The 22,817-nt window shown below is 51.9% G+C and overlaps 10 protein-coding genes across 10 annotated transcripts; 3 read left to right on the forward strand and 7 right to left on the reverse strand.

Moving 5' to 3' along the window:
* Positions 1–573: 573 nt before the first annotated feature.
* On the forward strand, positions 574–3,372 carry N7458_008161 (glucan endo-1,3-beta-D-glucosidase; the record flags this gene model as incomplete). The annotated part of the gene is made up of 5 exons (XM_056911543.1): positions 574–765; positions 839–1,025; positions 1,081–1,202; positions 1,256–3,302; positions 3,353–3,372. The coding sequence occupies 5 exons, from the start codon at positions 574–576 to the stop codon at positions 3,370–3,372; spliced, it is 2,568 nt and encodes an 855-aa protein (XP_056764369.1).
* A 975-nt stretch (positions 3,373–4,347) lies between these two features.
* Positions 4,348–5,418, reverse strand: N7458_008162 (uncharacterized protein; the record flags this gene model as incomplete). Its single annotated transcript, XM_056911544.1, has 1 exon — positions 4,348–5,418. One exon carries the CDS (start codon positions 5,416–5,418, stop codon positions 4,348–4,350), a length of 1,071 nt encoding a protein of 356 aa, XP_056764370.1.
* A 462-nt stretch (positions 5,419–5,880) lies between these two features.
* Positions 5,881–6,646, reverse strand: N7458_008163 (40S ribosomal protein eS8; the record flags this gene model as incomplete). Its single annotated transcript, XM_056911545.1, has 2 exons — positions 5,881–6,412; positions 6,573–6,646. The coding sequence occupies 2 exons, from the start codon at positions 6,644–6,646 to the stop codon at positions 5,881–5,883; spliced, it is 606 nt and encodes a 201-aa protein (XP_056764371.1).
* A 1,147-nt stretch (positions 6,647–7,793) lies between these two features.
* N7458_008164 (DUF2470 domain-containing protein) lies at positions 7,794–8,447 on the reverse strand (the record flags this gene model as incomplete). The annotated part of the gene is made up of 1 exon (XM_056911546.1): positions 7,794–8,447. The coding sequence occupies one exon, from the start codon at positions 8,445–8,447 to the stop codon at positions 7,794–7,796; it is 654 nt and encodes a 217-aa protein (XP_056764372.1).
* Positions 8,448–9,276: 829 nt separating this feature from the next.
* Positions 9,277–9,741, reverse strand: N7458_008165 (uncharacterized protein; the record flags this gene model as incomplete). The annotated part of the gene is made up of 1 exon (XM_056911547.1): positions 9,277–9,741. The coding sequence occupies one exon, from the start codon at positions 9,739–9,741 to the stop codon at positions 9,277–9,279; it is 465 nt and encodes a 154-aa protein (XP_056764373.1).
* Positions 9,742–11,513: 1,772 nt separating this feature from the next.
* N7458_008166 (uncharacterized protein) lies at positions 11,514–12,372 on the forward strand (the record flags this gene model as incomplete). Its single annotated transcript, XM_056911548.1, has 2 exons — positions 11,514–12,250; positions 12,366–12,372. The coding sequence occupies 2 exons, from the start codon at positions 11,514–11,516 to the stop codon at positions 12,370–12,372; spliced, it is 744 nt and encodes a 247-aa protein (XP_056764374.1).
* A 907-nt stretch (positions 12,373–13,279) lies between these two features.
* On the reverse strand, positions 13,280–16,175 carry N7458_008167 (putative plasma membrane phosphate transporter Pho87; the record flags this gene model as incomplete). Its single annotated transcript, XM_056911549.1, has 4 exons — positions 13,280–13,425; positions 13,488–14,610; positions 14,670–15,882; positions 16,093–16,175. 4 exons carry the CDS (start codon positions 16,173–16,175, stop codon positions 13,280–13,282), a joined length of 2,565 nt encoding a protein of 854 aa, XP_056764375.1.
* Positions 16,176–17,232: 1,057 nt separating this feature from the next.
* On the reverse strand, positions 17,233–18,456 carry N7458_008168 (mitochondrial 37S ribosomal protein uS7m; the record flags this gene model as incomplete). The annotated part of the gene is made up of 3 exons (XM_056911550.1): positions 17,233–17,655; positions 17,712–18,059; positions 18,136–18,456. 3 exons carry the CDS (start codon positions 18,454–18,456, stop codon positions 17,233–17,235), a joined length of 1,092 nt encoding a protein of 363 aa, XP_056764376.1.
* Positions 18,457–18,890: 434 nt separating this feature from the next.
* On the forward strand, positions 18,891–20,730 carry N7458_008169 (uncharacterized protein; the record flags this gene model as incomplete). The annotated part of the gene is made up of 2 exons (XM_056911551.1): positions 18,891–19,963; positions 20,019–20,730. 2 exons carry the CDS (start codon positions 18,891–18,893, stop codon positions 20,728–20,730), a joined length of 1,785 nt encoding a protein of 594 aa, XP_056764377.1.
* Positions 20,731–21,167: 437 nt separating this feature from the next.
* N7458_008170 (nucleolar and coiled-body phosphoprotein 1 family protein) lies at positions 21,168–22,421 on the reverse strand (the record flags this gene model as incomplete). Its single annotated transcript, XM_056911552.1, has 3 exons — positions 21,168–21,301; positions 21,379–22,321; positions 22,389–22,421. The coding sequence occupies 3 exons, from the start codon at positions 22,419–22,421 to the stop codon at positions 21,168–21,170; spliced, it is 1,110 nt and encodes a 369-aa protein (XP_056764378.1).
* Positions 22,422–22,817: the final 396 nt, after the last annotated feature.

Genomic DNA, 22,817 nt, shown 5'->3' on the forward strand with positions numbered 1-22,817 from the left:
ACCTTGTCAGTTCGCAGATCGACGCACTGTTTACACCCCACCGCGGCACATTCCTCGTAGTGGGGACAACATCCGCGGCTGGGGCGTGCATCGCGAATCTCGCAGAGCCAGTTTAGTCTTCTTCCTACGCCCTACATTGCTGGATAAACACGGGCTGCGTACCCCGTGGAAGCACCGGCCACCCAGTTTTGAACGGTGTGAAAGTCCACGCACACGAGCTCCAGTCCCATGAGGATCGACAATCCCGGAATTCTTCTCGCAGGCCAGTGACAACAATCCAGTCTGAACTCACTTGGAGCGGACTGTATCTCCTGGAATTTATCGAGCGTACTTGTAAGTCCCTGTCCGTCCTGTGCGCCTCATTGTTTTTGCTTTTTTTTTTCTTTTCTTTTGGTGTATTTGGTTCGCCCTCTCGACAACCCAGAAGCTTGCAATTTGCTGTTCAGTCCGTGGTCTCAATAGAGAACAAATCGAAGCATAGAACTGGCTTTATGTTAATGCATTCAATATCAATTGATTTGATTTGGACCCAATCAATTGGCCTGTTTGGCGGCGCAACTTCACACCAGAAACATGGCTGCCATATTGAAAACAACAGCCGTGCTAACATGGCTTCTCGCTGTAGATTCGGTAAACTGCCTGCCTCAGCCAGTGGGCACTGTTGCTGAACAAATCTTGCAACAATCAGCAACATATCCAGAGACGGTCTTGAAGACTCAATATCCTCCGTCAAACCAGCGAATCGCCATACCGGCAGCGGAACCAGTATGTCATTCGTACTAAGCGCCAATTGGCGTGTCCGAAGATTTTACAAATCAATGTTAATGTCCGTCATTAGGATTATCGAGTCGCTCTTGATATCAGTGGTCACCCATCGCAGCTTCCTTTTCCAACAGTCGACGTTGGTCGCATCCTAGACGGCATCGGCGGGTTGTTGTTGCCCCCGTCTACGTCCTTGCCAACTGCACTTCAGCCCACCGACACATCGAACGAGAACTCTCCAGACACAACATCTTCCGTCGCAGGTGGGCTTCATACAAGTACAATTGTGCCAGTCCATCTCATACTCACATTGATCAGATTCTGCTCCCACCATGCCTGCCGGTCCAATGAATAACCAAAACATCTTCGAACCCGTCGCGACTGGTGTGGTTCCTGCCAGCATCAAGACTCGCCATGATCACCCAGTTCAAAACAAACATGTGAGATGTTTTGATCGTAGCTGTCATGCAACACAATACTGATCTCGAATTAGGCAAATGCCACTAATCCGATTGAGACCAACAAGTTCTATGCTGGCCTTCTCCTGGGTTCGCAAACCAATGCTAGCTTCACTCAGCCTTACTCTCTCGCCTGGTCAGGAGGAGGGGGAAACCTCAAGAGCTGGGGAATGAGTGTCTCTCATATTGAGGCTAATGTCCTTGCCTTCGGTCCTCAGAATTCCAAGATTCCCGGAAACCCAGTCGATTATTACATCAACCCAATCGGTCTTCAGCACGTCATTTTGTCGGCATCTGAGCTAGATGAATCCAGTGTTTTGGACATTGAGGAGCCCAAGGCATTTTCGGCGAACGCTGTTCTCAAGCGATCTGGTGGTTCCGCACAGAGCATCACATTCCCCATTATTCAGGGTATGGGCTATGTGACTGGCGTGTACAATGATCTGCAGCCCATCGTTGAGAGTGGAGTCTTCTTCCGCAAGGTTATCGATGCCGGTTCCCCCAAGCCGGGTATCTTCAAGTACCAGCTGTTCCTGGAAGATGACACCGTCTGGTTGCTTTACGTTACCCCTGATGATGGAAAAGACCCTCAGTTCAAGCTTGTTTCCAACTCTAACTTCCAAGGTCCTTCTGAATTTAGTGGGACCATTCAAGTCGCCAAGAATCCCGCAGGCAAGGATGTTGAGAAGTTTTATGACAACTCTGCTGGCGTGTACCCTGTTGCGGGCGCCGTTTCTGGTGCTGTTACCGGCATTGTCGGCACTTATAGCCTGTCATGGACCAAGGCCGGCAAGAATGCCACTGGAACCCCCCTCATCATGTTCGCTTTACCTCATCACGTCGAGTCCTTTGATGACAGCACTCGTGGTCGCGCCACCAACATTCAACTTCGCACTACTACCAAGGGCAATGCAACCGCCGTGATTGGCGACAGCTGGATCATGACTGAGCCGGATCTGCCAATGGAAATGGGATTCGCTCCATGGTCGCCTACCAATGGAAACGTTCACACACTGTCTGCCGATGCCCAGCGAGCTATCGTCCAAATCGCTCCTGTTGAGCTTCAGCAGGATATCGATGGCCAGACCAACCTAAACAGCATGTACTACAGTGGCAAGGCCCTGAGTAAGTTTGCGACCTTGATTTGGACGGTCAGCAACCTGGGAAATAACACCGATGTTGCGCATGCGGCCTTGGTGGAACTCAAGAAGTGCTTTGCCCGCTTTGTGCAGAATCAGCAGCAATACCCACTTGCCTATGATTCAGTCTGGAAGGGCGTTGTGTCAACTGCCGGCTATGATGGTGACTTGAACGTCGATTTTGGAAATACCGCCTACAATGACCATCACTTCCACTACGGCTACTTCATTCAGGCCGCCGCTATCATTGGTTCGCTGGACCCTACCTGGCTTGCTCAAAACAAGGACTGGGTTAACACGCTTGTTCGCGATGCGGGCAACTCTGTCGAGGATGACCCTTACTTCCCCTTCTCGCGCTCTTTTGACTGGTTCAATGGGCACTCATGGGCAAAGGGTCTCTTTGAATCCTTCGATGGAAAGGACCAAGAGTCTACTTCTGAAGACACCATGTTCGCCTACGCTATCAAGATGTGGGGCCAGACTACTGGCGATGCCAGCATGGAGGCTCGCGGAAACATGATGCTGGCCATCCTGCGCCGCTCACTGAACAACTACTTCCTCATGCAGAGCAACAACACTAACCAGCCACACAACTTCATCGCGAACAAGGTGACTGGTATCCTGTTCGAGAACAAGGTGGATCACACGACCTACTTCGGCAACAACCTGGAGTACATTCAGGGTATTCACATGTTGCCTTTGCTACCCAACTCTGGCTATACTCGTCAGCAGCAGTTCGTTGCTGAGGAGTGGCAGGCCATGTTTGCCGCTAACGCTACAACTCCTGCTACTGCTGTTGATGGTGGTTGGAAGGGTGTTCTGTTTGCAAACCTCGCCCTTATCGATCCGCAGGCATCATGGGACTTCTTTGCTCAGCCCCAATTTGACTACAGCTGGATTGATGGTGGTGCTTCCCGTACCTGGTACCTTGCGTATGCTGCTGGTAAGTCTCTCCACCCACTGTAGTCGATTTCGGATACTAATTCAACTCAGGTCTCGGTGGCGGACCTTGAAGGGACTCAAGTCTTTGTTATTGTTGTGCTATATACTTCTATACCGGCGTCGGTGGCTCGTTTGCTGGTTGGTTCGTTTCTGGAACAATTTTCTCTTTTGGTTGGTTGGCTTTCTGCTTTTGCTTTTAGGCCGGTGTTCGTTTGGCTGTGGGTCCTAGTCCCCGATACCTCTACATGAGGCTATTCTACGTAGCATATTTGCTGTTGCGGTTTCGGGTATATATTTTTTTGATGAGGCGGTTATGGCAAGTATTGTCAAAGCACCTAGATATTCCTTGGGAAACAAATGTTCTATTCATCTACTATTTCGGTCTCTGTGCTGTTAATTTAGCTGGCCTGTACATCCGTCTTTCTACATAGAGAACACGAATGCTGTTAAAGCCGGCGACCCGTCTAGGGGACGATTGTCAAGAACTGATTTCAAAATTTCAGCCGTGGGAATAAATTCTGTCGGGTCCACCTGGACGCGAACTAGTATTTGGGGCATCTCCAGGAGTGCTCGGCTGAGGGCCAGATATATATTTGCGGCACGGCATTGCGGTGAAATCAGTCCAGATGACACAACAACTCTAGGTTACACGGAACATACCCGTGGTAACACCATGTGAGTGGGAAAGAGAACGACTGGAGGAGAGAGACTATGGGATGCATCGATGCAAATTGAAACTAAAAGTTACTTCATGCAAATTACGTGCCTCAGCCCAAGTTCGATATCTCTGGCAGCTGTGCTGGTCAAGTCCAGCGAATCCATGGATGGATATATCTTGCAGCAAAGTCAGGCTGATAGTTCAAATTAAGGTCTGGCTAAACCTATGCTACTTAGGTAACACTTCTAGAATATGCATTGTGACGATCATGGAGAGGAATAAAAAGCTACCTTACGACTAGCTTATGGAAAAGCTTTGGGCACAAGTAGAAATCACCAGTGTCTATATTAACAATATTTTCATTTCTCATCAATTCATAGCGACATATTCATACAAGCGATCGCGTCTGCCCATCCGCACGCGGAAGATCTAAATCTACCAACCAAGGCGCATTATACGGATGATAGCCCAGCGTCATTATACTAGCATTTACGAACAGCGTTTCCGCCCCAACCTGCAAAGGCCGCGGACTCTCAGAGCTGATATCGTAATATGCCGCGCGACGTTCCAACATATCCTCCTTGTCAGTAGGGACCTCTTCTTGTTTGATTCCACCGTTTGCAAAGGCGTTCCATGTGCCGCGTATCGCTCCCCATCCCTCGTGGATATGTCCGAACATGTACAGGCGTGGCCGGGCGCGCTCGGCGGCTCGAAGGAGATTCTGGCAGCCGACGTGCTGCTGGTGACCTTCGTCTTGACCGACGAGGTCGAGGACGTGTGCGGGAGGGCCGTGGGTGAGCATGATATCGACATTGGGGTAGTCGGGGACGGGGTTTGCGGGTGCGGGGTTGGACGAGCCGGGGAGGGGGGAATTGAAGCGATCTTGGGAGCGAGGGTAGGCGAAAGCCCAGCGACAGAATTCCGGTTGATAGGGCGAGGCGTAGATGGTTAATTTGGCGCCATTGGAGAGGGTGAAGGTATGGACGCCTTCTTCGAGGTATCGTATGCCCGCCGCGCGGGCTGATTCGTTCGTGTACATATCCTTCACGCGTCGGACGTACGCCTGCATTGTATCTGCTGGGGGTACATCGCCGGCGCGAATCGGATTTGTTAGGGACTGTTCGTCATCTTCGAGGAGAATGCCCTTGCCGCCGAGCCATTCTGGTCGCCGATGTCGCCGATATCCGAAACTGGTGAAGTGCTCTTCGTCGAGGGTGATGTCGTGGTTGCCGGCGATGACGAGCTTTAGTTCAGCATCGGCGGCTTTGAGCATCGAGACCATGGCCTCGTGCTCGACGCTGTAGCCGACTTTGGTAAGATCGCCGCCATGGAGGAGGATGTCGGCCTTCGGGAGTGGGCTGCGATAGGCATATGAGGTCTGGAGTGGGGAGTACGGGGCTGCGGTGTGTGTGTCGGAGATCATGCAGATTCGGGTTCTGATCCCCGCAGAGGAAGCCATGGTGGCTGTCGAGAAGGATCTAGGAGTGAAGCAGGGGAGTCTTACGGCAGAAGACAGAAACGCTGTCATGGAAGGGAGAGAGTGTGGTTTGAGGACTTGAGAGGAATTCGGCGGGGGAACGGAGGGCGATGCTCAGTAACGTCAGCGAAATTTCCCAACCTTACCAGCCAAATCGAGACAAAGCTGAATACGTGAGTTTTTTCTACGAGGCAACAGTATATTTCACTGTCGAGGAGGAAAAAGAGTAAGAAATAATAGAACACAACCAAGAAACAGCACGTAAACGTAAACAGGAATCATTCCCATGTAATTGACGGCTCAGAGCTCTACAGACATTGCATCCGTGGATGCCCAGATCATGAAAATTTTCTGGTAAACATAGCTGAAACTCCGATAACCACCCGTGCAACGACAACCCATGCGGCTCTCCTAACCGAATGGTTTTCCCTTTTGCTTTTTCGTTTACTTGCGGATCGCACGCTGGTAGAAAGCCAGCTCCTCACCCTCCAGGATGTAACCGTCAACACGGCCGGACTGGCCGGGGCGCGAAGAAACGACGGCGAACAGACGACCGGACTCGAACTGACGCTCGATGGCGCCCTCGACCTTGCCCTGATCAGCGAAGCGGGCGGCCTGCTTCTTGGCGACGGACTTGCTCTTCTTCTCCTCGGTGATCTCACCAGTCTTCTGCTGGCGTCTGCGGCCGATACCCTGGCCGTAGTGGGCCTCGTACCACTGGCGGAAGGGAGCGGCGTCAATCTGGACAACGGCGGACTTGGTCAGGGTGTTGGTGCGGACCAGCTCGTTGTTGGAAGGGTGGTAGGAGACACCGATGACACGGGTCTTGCGGGCAACACCCTCGGAGCCCCACGAGAAGTTACCGGACTCGAGACGGAGAGCACGGTACTTCTGGTTACCACCACGGGTGCGGACCAGGTGGATGCGCTTGGTGCCAATACGGGTGTTGGCGGGCTGGCGGCCCTTCTCGAAGGCTCTGTTGGACAAGAAAGACAGGTAAGAATTGGTTCCCAAAAAACATAGATCGAGCGCGGGCCCTCGATGCCTCTGCCCCTTCAAACATCGTCGCACAAGTAGAAATCCTCCCCCTCGAAAAATGCAATGAATCCAAACTTCAACTGGCAGATATGTCGTACCTCTTCTTGCGGTAGAAAGCACGCTTAGCACCGGTGGCGCTGCGCTTGTGGCGAGAATCACGAGAGATACCCATGTTTGCGATTTGATGGAGGGGTCTGTATCAAGGACGAAGAAAAAAAATTAGAACTCGACTCGTTCTGCGCGAATATTCCTCCCAATTCCAATCCTTCTGTTTCGTTCCAAGCGACGGTCCGGGGTTGATCGAAAGAATTCTTTTCCAAGGGGATGAAAATGGTTGGCGATGTGTCGTGTGAGGTTGTGGGCGAAGGCGAGACGAATCTTCAGATCTTGAATTCAAGGTGGCCCCAGAAAGTGGAAATTTGTCGAGAAACCCGAATGTGCGGCCCGGACAAAGCAGAAGAAAAAGAATTGAGGGACTGGAGAGGCGTCTTGCTGAAACTCACCTCTAACCTGTGGCCCTTCACCAAAGAACACGGATAGGTTGTCGTTAGGTGTCGTTGAGAGTTGCGGTCGTGGAGTCCTTCGAATTTCGCCGGGCCAGTGTGTTGCTCGCTTGTGCGGTTGCCCTAACTGACGCTAGTTCCAGAAGGGGATAGCGCAGAGTTTTCTAGTCCCGTGCAGTCCCGTGACTTTGGGACCTGCTTGCTGACTCATCACATTCTGCCAGTCTCAAGACCGCGTCAATTGGTATCACGTGATCTTAAAGAAACAAAGTGGTCCTGGGGCGACTCTTTGTCTCAACCCCTTCCAACGACCATCGAGAAGTCTTACTGCTAGACTCTCGAGACAACCTTTGCTGGCAATTACTAGCCATTGCCAACACTGGCCGCTGCAAATTTTCCTCATGATGCTCTGAAAGTACTTCTGTGGACTTTTGGTGGTTGTTTTGATGGCTTAGTTGATGGTATTTTGGCAGGTAGATTGGCCGTGATTCTGGCGATATTTCGCCGCACTCTCGAAGATACTACCAGAGTCACTACCAATTTACCTGCCAAAATACTTTCAAAAATTCCATCAAACCAACTATCCAAAAATTCTAGAAATACTACCTGGAAGCATGGCACCTCCACTGCAATCGAAACGAGCTTGCTATTCGCATGCGATATGGTACTGCACTACTGTCGCCTATACGGACAAGGATAATGGACCTCGAAACTCTATATTCTAATATCAAGTCTCGGATTACTATGTCCAAATACACCACAACTACCTCTCTATATACTTTCTCTTTCCTCGTCCCATTCCTGTCATAAGGCAACTCACTCCTTCTTCCCACCCTTCTTCGCCCTCTCCTCCTTCACAATCTCCCGAATCCGCACAAACGCACCAAACCCTTCAATAAAGCACGATCCCATCCAAGTAAACCACAACCCCGATCCAAACGGCACACCCAAAGGTCTCAACCGCAATACAGCCAACGCCGCACTCTCCAGCACATGAATCCCAAGCACGGACGGGAAAAACACCGGCCAAATAGTATGAATGAAATGGGCAAAGTCCGGAACAAACTTGAACCCCATATTCTCGTAGACAAATGTGCCAGGCAAGAGATTGATACGCCGCCAGCAGGTGGCATAGGTGAAGAGTACTAGTCCGAAGATGACGGCCTGGAAGCCGCGTGGGGCGCGGTACTCGGTGAGGGTTACGTCGGAGCGGCCCAGCTTGGTGAGGCTTTCTTTATGCAGGGCGACAAGGCGGCCGCGGGCTTCGGTGTAGTCTTTCATTGGGGGGTTGAGGGGGATGTTGTAGCGGGCGCCGTGGGCGCGGAGGATGAGGTTGGAGAGGGTCAGGTCTTCGAGGGTAGCACCTTGGGATTCGCGGGCGCTGATGCCGCTGTAGGCTTGGAGGTATAGTTGGAGGGAGTCGCCGTGGTCGGCGTTCATGTGTTTGATGATGAAGTCTTTGGTCGCCATCTTGGGTGGAGCAGTGGTTGGAGGGTTAGACTTTGGATCAAATTGGAGGATGGATGTTCTAAAGTTCCAAGTCGGAACTGAGAGAGGAATTGGATATCAGGACCGGAGGAGGTGCTTAGCAGAAGAGGGTGAAGGTCGAGCCGGAGGGGATGCGAAAGCTTACCTCTCCGGCCACGTCGATCTGCGCCAAGCCCGGACCTCGGCCCTTCAACATGTGCACAGCAACGCAAAGAGTGGCCACTAGGGTATATAGTTCGCACGAACACGAAGAATGATATTCGGTCGAAAGTCAAAACCCCATAGACTTCGCATTATTGGATCTTTTAACGTCGAGAACGTGACATCTGTATATACCGACATCATTTCATTGTTGAGGCGGAGATATATACATGTGTGGGATGAGTAAGAAGTACAGAGTTTGGTAAATCGGCCTCCTGCGCCGCGCCGATCACACATCACACATAGCTTCAAAGAAGAAAAAACGACCGAGGACCGGTGGAATTCAAAAGGAAGAAAGAGGAAGCAAAGATTAAACGATCAAGATCAAGGCTCTATGGACGCAAGATGCAGCAAGAGCAGAGAAAGAGAACAGAGGGAGGCATCGATCGTGACAATCATAGGTATTCGAAAGCATGAGACGAGCGTGGAACAATCGTTTCGAAGAAGCCGGGTCGAGCAGGATTGGAAAAAGGGCGAAGGACGTGAGAATGGGTGCAATGTTTCAGGCACTGTAGTTGGGGGTCCAATCAACTCCTAATTCACGTTGAGCGAATGGTATTTGGGGGGAGGGAGGGAAAGGCAAAAGGATCTTGAGTTGGGGATTAACCACTTACATAAGAGCCAAAGTCAAGTCACCATGGATACGAGCCTTGAGTTCGATCTCGATCTCCAAGTTCAATTCGAGCTTCAACTTCATGCCTTCCTCGTCGTCAAGGCTCTTCTTCTGCTCCTGCGGCACGACGTTCATGCCACCTGAGGGTGCCATACTGGAGGTAGTTCCCTGTGACCAGGGCTGCATGGATTTGCCCTGGATGATCTCGTCGTCGGAGTAATCCTCGTCATCGTCGTATTCTTCCGAATCATAGTCGTCGGAGGAGTAGTCGTCGGGATCATCCTGCTGCTGCAGTGGCCGCCGACGGCGTTGGAGCTGTTGGTTCTTGTTGGGGGCCGTCTGGTCTTCCTTCTCGTCTTCGGAGTATTCAATGTCGTCGGCGCTGTCGTAGTCTTCCTCTGAATCGTATTCGGGGACTTGGAACTGCTTCTGCTGCTCCTTGGTCTTTTCGGCAGTCGCCATTGTGTGTGGGGGTGTGTCTTTAATTTTGATATCAGACTATGAGGAGAGGCAGAGGATGGAAGCGACGAGGTATGGGTATCTTGCAGCGACCGGAATGGGGGAAGGGAGCAGCTAGCGAGAAGGCAGAAGATTGGAAAAGAGGCAAGCGGTGATATGATATTGATTCTGATTGAATATACCATAAAATTAAAGGCAGCGAGGATCAGGGGAGATAGTGAAGGGGGGGAAGCAGCATCATCGGCATCATTCAGCAGGCTGGCCATGACGTTGGCGGCGGGTGCATTGCAGCTCCACCATGGACTGAGTACTTGGAGGGGTTTGGTAACGGGTGTAACGAATGTAATCAAGAAAACAAAGGTGACAATTGAAATCAATAAAATGCATGGAACGAATCAAATGCAATGTTCGAGATGAGCATCACGTCATGTCCAAGAAAACTTGGGATCTGGCCAGAGCGTGCAGAGTATGGAGCACACTGTGGTACTTGTCGTATACCTGAGTCCACGCCGCGTAAACTATAGTTACGCTAGTCACTCCCTCGTAGTCACTTTCAAGCCCACTATTCTTCCTGTCAAACTGGTTATCGCCGCTATTCCCCCTGGGGCAGACCCGTGGAACAGCATTCGCCTCGTGGCCCTAACCAGTCCAGGCCAACCAGTTCCACCAAACGCATCCACCAATTCTCGTTTATTTCCTCCGATTTCCTGATATATTCTGGTTTATTCTCTGGTCTAACTTCGTCATGTAGTTCAGCCGAAACGGCCATCTTGCCAAGCTGGCATACCAATCCAACCCTTCTCGTGTGGCTGAACCCAGGTTGTACGACTTGTGCCACGAAATCGGGGATCTCTCTGCTCAGTGGCGTCATGGGCATAGCGCTTGTCCATCCTGCTGTCGCAGTTTGCAACGGCTCTTACGTCGACATTCATTTATACAAGTGGAGCACCAGGCTGGTGTCAGTGCCAGAATGGCCCGGGCGGCACGATGATTGGCGTGTGGAGCCTGCATGACAGACTCCAAGAATAAGAGGAGGTCGGACAGAGTAGGCAATCTGGATGGATTGCCTGCATACAACGTCCCGTCCATTGAACGGCAATAAGGCAAATCCTACAGGAAAATCCCCGTTACAGTCCGATTTGAGCCTGCCGATCACCACGGTCTCGGAGAAAATACTGGGGGAGTCCACGCCCCGTCAAGCCTGTGCGCCATACGGAGCCGTTCCAGGTTCCGGTTTAAAGTCTGTTAGCCTGATTTAGCCCCGACGTCATCCCTCGCGCATTCTCCACTTTCCAGATCGGTGGGCACTTGAAACGAATCTCGACTTGTTGTGACAGCGCAATTGCACACGTTTACTCAGTCCCCCCAGCCACGGAACCCCCCCCCAACGAGCTGGACAGGACAAAACTAATCAAATTATCAAATTATCAAATTAATTATAGAACATCAAACGGTACCCCCAGACCATCGTCTGACGTCGGAGGCGCCACTTGCATCCCCATTACCACCGGTTTTCCTTCTCATCTGGTGGCTCTCATGATATAAACGAGGTTGAACAAGCGTGGACTGGAGGATCCGCCTACATCATAGCCCCCCTCCTCCTTGTACGGTGCAATTACAGAGTGACTGCTTTACTTCATTACCTCTGTCCTGCATCCGAGAAGTAACCCGTGACGCTTGGTCCTTCATAACCCCGAATTGTCTCCATCCGATCACTTCATATTCCCCCTCGTACCCCCCTCATATCTTCCTCTGCTTCTTCTTTTCTTTCCACCATGGCCGACCAGGAACCTTCCACTTCCAACCCGGACTCTACTACCTCCACCCCCAACAAGCCCAAGCGTGTCCCTCCAAAGCTAGGCAAGAAGTCCCCTGCCAAGCAAGAGCAGACCCCTCCTCCCTCCGAGGAAGGCCAACAAGAAAACGAACAAGACCAAGACCACGAAGAGTCCGAGCAGCCCCAGACAGAAGACAAGAACCAGGACCAGGACCAGGACCAGGACCAACCCGAGCCGCGCAAGCAAGAGCCCGACTCAGACGACGAGGACCAGCAAAAAGACCCTGAGCCCGAGCCCGAACCCCAACCAAAGGCTCAACCCGAACGCCGTCGCCGCAAGACACGCCCTCCCCAGCGCCCCCAAGACTCAGACGCTGAATCCATCCCCCGCAACGACATGGACGGTCAACCCGAGCAGCGCCGCCAGCGCACCCGCCGCACCCGCCAGCACCAGCAGCAGCAAGGTCAACAAGAAGGAGGACCCCTCGGTTCCCTCGGCGGTCTCGGCGGTGTCGACCAGGCTGGCCAACTGGTGCAGAATACCGCAGGTAATGCACTGAACGGCGTCACCGGGTCAGCCGGTAAAGCTGTTGGTGGAATTCTAGGCGGCGAACAGAAGGAGGAGAAGGATGAAGGTGGTCGCGATGAGCAGTTGCGGTTGCGGCTGGATTTGAATCTCGATATTGAGATTCAGTTGAAGGCGAAGATTCACGGTGATCTGACCCTGGGCTTGTTGTCAGTATTCGCTTTTCCCATTATTGCATCTTCCGAATTCCCCCTCTTATGTCTTTCTTTATCCGAGATGCGATCTGGTTCGAGAACTTTTTTGACTGACGAACTAACCCGATAGGAATTAATTTGTCCTGGATAGCAGCTAGACGACTTTTTTCTGTCTGCTATTTCTTGATATCCCATTCCACTTTTTCGATCCCAACTCGACTTATTTTCATGCCCTGTGGGCGATCTGCCCCGCGATGAACGACTCTCTATGTTACGCTTACGCTTACGGTGATGCTTGCAAGATTCAGGACTGCATGGCTTGGCCTGATCTCTTTTCTTGTTTCTTTTTGTCAAACGTTCTCGATGTGTTTCCTACTTGTGTTACCTTGGTCGTGTGTTGCCTTGAGAACATTTTGATGTACAGTACAGTTATCTCCCACGTATAGTAGCTGGTTTTCGGCGAATGGGATAATGAAGACTCCACATGATCCAGACGAAAGAATTCGGAGTGGATGAGTAGTAGTGTAGATGTTTCTATTTCGTCTGATTTCCCTCGAGAGGAAATGTTGCTATTGGAACATGGCCCTGCTGGCTGATCTGGTTAGTCAGACTATATAGCAAACTGAGACTTGTGGGACAAGTGCCACTGATCATGTGAGATAATTGGCTGGGTGTCTCTCTGTAGTTGCGGATTACCAACATGATAGTACTGTATTGACTTGAAGCGCACCCTGAAAATCTACTAGTGACCCAACTACCCAGGTAATCGAAATCTGCACAATTGGGCAAACAAGTCATTTTTTCAGTCTACCCATTGTGATGCAAATTTACCAAGTCAGATAAGGACATCGACAATGTAGAAAGGCCGAGCAACACGCTAAAGAGTGATAAAGAAAATGCAAATTGGAGCGCCATTGACGCTGTATATACCGTTCTAACTTGTCCACTTCCAACAGTGAGTATCTAAAAAAACATATCAACAACCGAGGTTGCGATTCCGGCCCCTCAAGAAAATACAGACAAAGCCACATCCGTCAAGGCTGCTTACAGACCCGCAACATACATGAGTCCATATCCGATGGTCACGATCACCACAAAGGCCATCAGACTCGACGGGATACCCCGGGTGAGGAAGTGGCGGACCTGAAGGTAACGCTGGCCAGTCTGCGGGACTTCGGTCATGATAGCAGCTAGTGGCCAAGAAAGTCAGCAATGGAATCAAAAACAACAGGGGCATTGGCAGATGACGTACTCATATTAGGAAAACCGCTCGTGGGCAAGGCCATCGCAACGGAACACATTAGTGCGCTGGCCATCACCAGCAAATTAGGGTGAGGGTTCTCCATGCCAACACCAATCTGACGAACGAGAGGGAGTATAATTAAAGCGGCAACAGTATGCGAAATGAAAGTAGCCATGACGAGAATTAATGCCGAGAAGACAAGCAGCACACTATAAAGGCTGAGATGCTCGACCTTGGCGGTGATACCAGAAGCGAGGGTGTGCAGCAAGCCAGAAGAGGTGACGGCCTTGCCGAGACATAGACCACCAGCGGCAAGAATGATGATGGTCCAAAGGAAATTGTTGAAATCCTCCTTGTTGAGGATTCCAGTTCCAAAGAACAGGACTAGCGGGATGATAGCGATCACGCCCATGTCACCAAACACATGTTCAAGTTGATGGCTCGCACACCAGAGGGCGATAGTGAACAAAGTGACTGCACTGATGAAGTACTGGATGCCAGTGAAGCGGTCCTTGACAGGGCGGATGGGAATCACAGTTGCGTTGCGGCCGGGGTTGAAGGTAACCAGCAAAAGACCCCAGATGAGGAAAATTGATATAATGCAGACGGGCAACGAAATGAAAAACCAAGTTCCCCAGCTGATGCTAGGGTACATGTTCTGCAAGGCAATGATATTCTGCGGCGATGCGATGGGAGAAGCAGCACCGCCAACATTGGCCGCCAACGCGATACCCAGGACAAGCGCCTTGGCGAAATCGGAATCCGGGGACAGGTTGCGGAGCAGCGGTTGAATGATCGAGTAGCAGAGCACAGGAGAAGCAACGTTACTGATCCACATGCTCAGGAACATGCTCACAAACATGTTCGTGAGCAGGACAATCTTTGGCTTCGATCCAGCCTTGCTCAGAACAAACATGGCCATGCGTCGAGCAATGTCGTATTTAGAGAGGGCTGCGGCGATAGTGAAGCCGCCGAGTAGCAGCATAATCACCGGAGTCCACATCGATGCGAAGACCATGCTGGTGGCCTCTTTTGGACCCAATCGCTTGTGTGGTTTATCATCTGATCGCATGATACCCAGGACGACAACCAGGAACGGGACCAACAAAGAAGTAACGAACAGGGGAATGGCCTATTGGCAAATTGTCAGTTAGCCACGTTGTAAATTTCAATTGGACAAAGAACTTTTACCTCAGTCGCCCACAGAATGCTGACCAGCACGAGCATCGCCAAGCAGTTCTGCTGCTCGACGGATTCCATGATTGGCACCGAGAGCATGGCGCCAAATACAGCAAGACTGAACACCAAAGTACCGAAACTCAAGCTGCATAGCCACAGAGGGAAATGCATTCGACCGAGAGGAGTAGAAAATTCTTGAGTACGAATCTCCTGCTTGTCACCTTGGCGTCGGGCAGTAGCTGGGTCTTCGTCGCCTCCCAGAAGGGTTCGACGGATACCAACGTTCGCAGCCTGGGCACGGCGTTCAATTTCAATCATCTCACGCCAAACCGTGTTTCGCTCCCAAACCACATGCTCACGAAGGTGTAGACGCAGCTCGCGGATAGCAAGCTCACGGTTTCCCTTAGTGACGATATCAGCGTACATGCCCTCGACATTTTCAATGTGTTTATCTACAGCGGCCATGGTGAGATCAGTGAATGGGACTGCTGGGTATACCACAGTGGCCAGATAGTCCCGGCGCATGTTGCGGAACAAGGTCTTGTCGTACTTCTTCAGCGCTTTGGAGAACCCGGTCCTGTTCAACTCAATGAAGGATCTCAATCCGCAGAGGGAGACGTATGACTCAACAAGACGCCCTTTGAGCGACACGCCCGAATTGTACAGCGCTAGGAACGCCTGGTCACTCAGGTCAGAGTCTTGACGGAAGCGACTGCTTGGCTGGCCAAAGAACGTCGAATCTGCCATATCACCCGCGTGGGGTTCATCGGTCGTAGAGCCGCCATCAGTAGAGGTTCGTTGGCGCAGGCCAAGAGCTGTCGAGGCCGCATGTTCATCGTCGCTATCTGCGTCATCCTCACTGATCACGCTTGAACGGCGGCGCTGGCCATTTCCATAATTGCGGAAGACGCTTCCAGTGCCTCGCCGCGAGCTCGAGCTCAACGTCCTTGCCTTGATAACAGTCTCGCTGACTGGGTCCATATTGACTCCGTCGGTCTCTCTTAGGTAGGCCATAGCCTCATGGATGAGCTCATCCGTATTTTGAAAGATCTCGGCTTGCTTCTGCTGATAGAAGGTACAGATCTTGTCCAACTCCATGTCCAAGGCGCGCTTGAAGATCCCATCGGGGTTGTTGACCTGGGCACTGCCCAGCAGCGGAGCGGACTCGACATCCGCACCGGATTGACCTTCAGGGCGATTGACTTGCTTCTCGAGGGTGTAGATCCTGAACAACAAATCACAAGATTAGCAGCCTAACTAGGACTGGGGCTCCCACACATCGACATCCATGTATCCACACAACTCTGTGCAATGTAACACCCGCGCCAAGTTGCATCTCGAGCCGTAACCACGAGCGCACATCCCAAACATCCACCCAAAGCGGAAACAAGTCACCTGCCCTCTCGAAAGACGCAATAGAGCAGAGTCAACTTACAATTTCTTGAGATTGCTATACGCAATGTAATTGGAGCTCCAGTCCGGCACGGCATTGAACTGAATGCTATGCGAGAACTTCATCTTGGCGGTAGTCTCGAGATCACCGTCACCCTGAGCCTGCTTCGCACGATGAGCTCGGCGTCGAAGGGCCTCAGTCCAGAACCTGAGTCTAGTAGAGCGGAAGGCCCGTGGGCGCTGTTCCGACGAGGCTGTCTTCTCCCAATCTGCCTCTCCGTTTATGCCCGAACCAAGTCCTGCTAGTGACCGTGAGCTGGTGGCTGGCGCGAAGAGTCGAACGACGCTTCCGAATCGTTGTGCGCGAGCAGTTGCAAGCCCAGCTGGTCTCGCCTCGGGAGGTCTGCCAACGGCGTTGAAATCGGCGAGCTCGTAGGATTCACGATTCGAGGGGGAGCCACCGTCGTTAGGGGGCCGGAGGGAATTCGGCCTGGGTCATGTAATTGTCCAGCAGGAAAGAGGGGTACGATCGAAGAAAAGAGGAAATATAGCGGGGCGCGCCAGGCGTATCAAGGCGTGGTCAGCTGGGGCCGGTTGTGTAGGTTGTGTGGGTTGCACTGATGGTCAGGCCTGAACTGAATGGTGCGCGGCTGATCGACAATGCTTTCAAGCTCTTTCCTTATTCTCCGAGACACAACCTAAGACGAAGAGGCATCTTCCTTGCTGGTTGGGTTTCCTGGAGGATCTCGCGATGTCCGCGAATGGCATCAGTAACTCGCTTGCCCGATCGGGCATAGTCGGAGATGTCTGAGTAAGCGACTTCGGGACAGCCTATCAATACACCGCTATTTCTAGCCAAAAGTGGAGAGAGGAAGTATAACTGTCTAAACATAGTGAGCTCCAAATGAAGAGAGAATAAGCCCACTAATCGGCCAATAAGGGAGTGAAGTCACGCGCTCGGTAGCAGCAGAGAATCGGGTTGGCATCCGGACTATATTTCAAGAGAAAGAGCGAATTACAACCAGAATTTGAATCCATATGACCAGACTAGATATACTACATGTACAGATGATGCTGAAAAAGAGATGCTCACATCCCCATGAACGAGAAATCCCTCCCCTCAGACCCATTAAAGAAACGTTTGATCGGCTTGAATAGATAAAAGCACGGTTCCGACTTTTGTTTAACGACGCCGAGGCGCAAGTCCCAGGTTCGCACGGCCAGAGATACCAATCTTGTGCTGCTGATCTCGGCGGTCCCACACACCACTACGGCCCTCGGCGACAGCTACCAGCTCATTGGCAACTCGGTGGGCCAACTGTGCGTCACGACGCTTTTCCGATGCATCCAAAATCCACTTGATCGCGGCACGGCGGCGTTGGCGGAGGTTGAGGGGGTAGGGAACTTGCACGGCAGTACCACCACCAGCAATACCCTTCTGCTGGCGAATGCGGAAGAGAGGAGCCACCGAATCGATGATGCAAGTGAGGTAGAGGACAGGGTCAAGGGGCAGCTGAGGAGCAGGAGTGCCACCCATGAGAGGACGACGGGGGTTGATGTTGGGGGGAGAGGAGGTACGGAGGTGGTCGAGAATGATAGACATGTTCTAAGGCAATTGCACATTAGTTTGTTATGTAGCGAAGAGAACCCATTTAAACGCACCTTTTGAGCGCGAGCCAACTTGCCATCATGCATCAGCATCTTGGTGAACTGCTCCTGCATCGAGTCGTAGCGTTTCCGGAAGTTCAACGTCTTCTTTTGGGCTGGCATCACCGGCACATCAAACTTCAGGCCCTCGGGCAGCCGGGCGGCAGCCTGCTCGTTTACCTGCTGGATCATGTCGGCAAGGACAGCGGCGGAAATATCTTCTTGGGATTCGGAATTCTGCAAATCGGGCTGAGGGCTGCGAGCCGAAGTTGAGAACGAGCGAGATCCGCCAGCGCGTCTCTTCAATTGGTCTTGCATGACCTTGGGCATGTGCTTCAAGCCCTCCTTGTCGCGCTGCAAGATCTATCCAGTAAAGAAATCGTCAATGAACCGGTCTCGCAGTACGCCCGGGGGCAAAGGTGCCCTGTAGGCCACTCACCTCAGCAACTGGACTCCCTTGTTCCAACTCCGGACTTGACGGCTGGCCATCACAGCTTTTCTCCTTGCTCATAATGCGGTCCATCTCAGCAGCCTCCTCACCAACATGAGGCAACGGATCCTGGGTGGGGAACCTTTGTTCGTCCGGCGAAAGGCCCTTCTTATTGTTCTGCGACGAGTTCCATCTTTTCTGGGCGGGAGCCGACTGCTCGCGGAATCGGAGAGGCAGAGCGACGCTCCGCTGAGCGCGCGCAACAGCAGAGGGCTGGCGGAGGGCAGAGGCCGCCTTGTTGGCAGTGAATAGACTGAGCCTAGGTGACATTGTGCGAGTTTAACCCCTGGGGCTCGGGAATCTGTGAATTGGGTCGTGATCAAGATTCCAATCTCGATTGAAACTCCTCGGACTGCGGTCTGCAATTTTCCCGGATTTGCTTAGTCAACCGCTCTCGCCGCGGAACCTTAACTAATGATGTAAACGCACATTTACTTCCAAAGCCACACTTGCCACTAACTAGCTGCCTGATACCAGTATCAGATAGAAGTTTATTCCGCTTGACTCATTTGTGCCAGTCTTTATTTGCCAAGTTTTTTCGTGACTCTTCGCCAAAATGAGTCTTCCATGAAATACGACCCTCCGATACCAAACTGCGCGATGACTTGCGGCTCAACCACCAACACGAGCTTAGAAACCCACACAACCATGACTATTAAATCCTGGAAGTAAACAACAGCCAGAAGTTGTACATATTTCTAACTATGAGACTCTCCGATCTTCCATCGGAGATAATCTGCAATATTGCTCTACATATTCCAACAGCAAATGGAATTACCCGCCTGGCGCAGACATGCCGCCGAATATATAACATTATCTCCGCCGAAGAATCATGGCTATTCCGAGCGTTCGTCCAAACAAAATTTCCAGCGATCAACACGCCGCCCTTCTGGAAAGATGCAGCATGTGCGCTCACATCGCGCTCACGCGCCGTGGACCGACTGGGTGTCATCGGGCGATTCGTGATCTTGCCTAAGAGCATCACCCGCATTGGAATCCAAGAGGAAACCCGACAGGATAATCCCACGATGGGCTATCGCCCTCCCATCGACTCATACGAGACCTGGAATGGGCAGTCTTGGGCCGATAGGAAAGAAGTTCTTGCATGGGGTGCTGGCGAAAAACTCTTGATGCGAAGCAAGCAGTCCGGAAAACAGCCCCGAGATGATTGGATCTTATTCAACGATGTGGACGAGCCCAGCAGCCATGAAGATATCCTAGGCTTGCATGTTTTGCAACCGGAGCATGGAAAAGAGGCTGATATTGAGAATGTCATCTTTGGACGGAGACAAGGCGATATTCGCCACATCGCACTCTCCATAACCGACGCCAGCTACGAATACAAAAAGACATTTCGAACCGAAGGGTTGGAGCTCGATGAGACAGACTTGATGCATGGTTCCAATCCGATACTGTGTGCTCAGTTTCTTCAAGGCTCGACTGCGCTCTATCATACTGGTACCGACGCCGAAGATGTCCAACCGTTCGCTTGGATTCGCCCTGACCGATCTTCGCGCGGCCGGAAAGCGAAGCTGCTCTCATCATCGCGGATTGCCGTGGCTACTATGGACGACAAAAATTCTCTAGTCATTTCAAGAATCGCACAAGACGGAATCTTCACGGAAGATACAATCGGTATCTCTTCCCTGGACGTGGATGACAAATTGGGCCATTATACTTGCCAGGCCATCAGCGCCATCGCACCTCTCAACAACCACCCATTGGCTGGGTCACCCGGTGATGTTTTCCTCGCTGCATGGGGTGACCGTGCTGTCCGGTACGACTCTATAACTCTCTTCTGCTTTTGAATAGTCAACTGATTCAGTGTCCAGCCTTCACGATCTTAGATCTCCCCGGTCTTACGAAACAACATACGAAGACCCCACGGATGACAACTTCATATACAGCGTGCGCGCGTTCGGACACGACCGTTTCCTGGTTGGATCTGGGGGCAATGCCCTAATCAAACTGTTCGACCTGCGCTGCACCAGTTACAGTTACCTCGAAGCCCAAGGCCCTCGGCCGAAAGCCCCTAGCAACGCACCAATTGCCCATAACCACGGTCAATATCCAAGCAAAGATTTCAACATTTTCCTTTCTGCCCAGCCACCCGCTGTCTTCCACCGACACATCACCTCCCGTCGGCGTAGAGTGGCCGCTTATCCATACAGAGGCCCGATATACAGCATGTCCGTGCCCTCGGCGTCCTCCCCAACTGTCTATACCGGCGTAGCAGGCGGGCTCATCCGGCTTGACTTTGCATCCACGGATGATTTAACCGGACCAGCGAAGGAATGGTATGATTGCAATCTCAATCTTGGCTTTGATGCAGAGATGAAACCAGCAGATGGGTCCAGCTTCTTCACGGTGGCGGGATATGAGAGACCGGACCCACGTGATTTGACTACTACGTCGAAGCTCAGGAAACAACACGGCTCTTGGAATTTTGAGCTCGATGGTGTTCGAAGGAATGTGGTGACTGGTTGGGATCATCGGTGGGAGGCTCTGGAAAAGCCCGGGGCCTGGCGGCGACAGGATGGTTAGGAGTATACGGCGTCCTTGCATAGACCATTTCAATAGCTCTAGATGAAGAAAAGCCAAATGATTCTAGAGACTTTCAACTTTTAGTGGTATTCTAGCTGATGCAAGCAAATATGTAGAGAGCAAATCGCAGGATAAGAGAAATTCGTCCGAAGCTCCGTAAGCGCCATGCTGGGTAAAAAGGGTCATTTATCCAAGGGGAGCGAAGTGAGTTAGCGGCATGATATGACCATTGAAGGCTGTAACACCACGTTACAGTAAGCCCGCTTGCGTGTCGAACCCATCTCAGACAAAAACCAGGAAACAAGAATGAAAGCCCATCAGCGATAGAGCAACCTCCGCTGTTGAGAATGTTCCGGAAGAAAGCTATTGGAGCCTGTATTGGCATCGGCGATAACCAAATGAAGAAAGCAATTGGAGTAGCGGCATGGAAATATCGTTTAGTCGTCGAACTTGAAGGACTTGCCGCCCGCGATATCGATGGGGCCGCCACGGTAGGAACCACGCTTCTTCTTGTTCTTCTCCTTCGTGAATCCCTTGCCACGAGTTACCGAGAGATCGGCATAGGCGCGCTCTGCGTAGGCATAAGGGACATATTCGTTGGAGACGGCTTCATAGGGCTGCTGGCTCAAAGTGGCCAGGGGGTAGGACGGGCGCCAACGTGCTTCTTCTTGGACGGTCCATTTCCAGGTGCGGGGCTGGCGCTGGAAGAAGAGGGTTGTGTCTGCTTCACAGGCTTACTCTCGGCAGCGGGAGAGGCAGACATTGTTGCGCTGGTATCGGAGGAGGAGTTACCGGAAACAGCAACGCCACCACTCTTCTCCTCATCAGAGCTGTCAGAGCTGTCAGAGCTGCTATCCGAGGAAGAGCTGGAGCTGTTAGAGCTGGAAGACGCGGGAAGAGGAGTCTTCATGGCCTTCTTCAGAACCTTCGCGTCGGCCTTCTTGGTGGTTTCTTCCTCAGATTCGGAGTCGGACGAGTCGGAGGAGGAATCCGAATCGGAACTAGAGCTGGAACTGGACGAGCTGCTGGAGCTAGAGTCGGCATCAGAGTCGGACGAAGATTCAGAGCTAGAGTCGGACGAAGACTCTGCCTTGGAGACCTTAGCCTTCTTCGTCTTGGGAGCTTCATCCTCAGAGTCCGACTCCGAGCTAGACTCAGAGGAGGAGCTGCTTGACTCGGCCTTGCGCTTCACACCAGTGGGTTTCTTGGCTGCGGGGGCAGGAGTGGGAGCCGCAGCATCTTCCTCATCATCTGCGTCACTGTCGGAGCTCGAAGAGGAAGAGGAAGAAGACGGAGATGCAGATCGGGCCTTGGGAGCATCTCCCATGCTAACATCGGAGTCACTGGTGTCGCTGTCACTGTCACTGCCAGAGTCGGAGCTGCTGTCACTCTCGGCGTTTTTGGAAATCTTGTCCCATGTCTGGAAGAGTTCGACCAAAGACGGGGCATTTTTGGCATCGGCCTTGGCGTTGCCATTCTTCTTCAACTCGTCGGCGAATGCAGTGCTGGTAGCAGAGAAGCCATTCTTGGAGAGGAAAGAAGCGACCGCGGCGAGCAACTGGGGAGGGAGGGCGTTGGTTTTCTTCTCGACCTGTCCATCAAAGTAAAGTTAGAACAATATTCTGCTGTGATTCCGGTGTAGCGGGGGATTTGCTCACCTTTTTGGTCGAAGCCTTCTTCGAAAGGGCCATGGGTTCTGATCGAAACGAGAAATGCGTCCCAAGCTGTGCGATCAATAGAAATGACCGTGGAGCAGATTGCCACGAAGATGGAAATTGAACTATTTAGAAAGCACCTTCCAGGAACCAAAAAAAAGTGGAAGAAAAAAACTATATCCAAGGCGGTGAGCGTATGACAGACGGTGGTTGGTGGAACTGCTGGATAAGACAGTAGCAGGCGGGCGGTAATCCAGATGTGGCCTGCACGTGACTGTGTGTTGGTGCTGCGGTGCCTGACAGTTTCGTTGCAAGTATAAGTGTATGAGTGAGGTACTAAGAAGATAAGATCAAGAGAAAATTGAACTAGAGAAGAGAGCTACAGAGAGACTAGTAGATATTCTTGCTCCTCGCAGTGAGGCTGATACGAAA

This window comes from Penicillium daleae (genome assembly GCF_028827525.1).
Source record: "Penicillium daleae strain IBT 16125 chromosome Unknown utg000007l_segment0_segment0, whole genome shotgun sequence".
Taxonomy (NCBI): domain Eukaryota; kingdom Fungi; phylum Ascomycota; class Eurotiomycetes; order Eurotiales; family Aspergillaceae; genus Penicillium; species Penicillium daleae.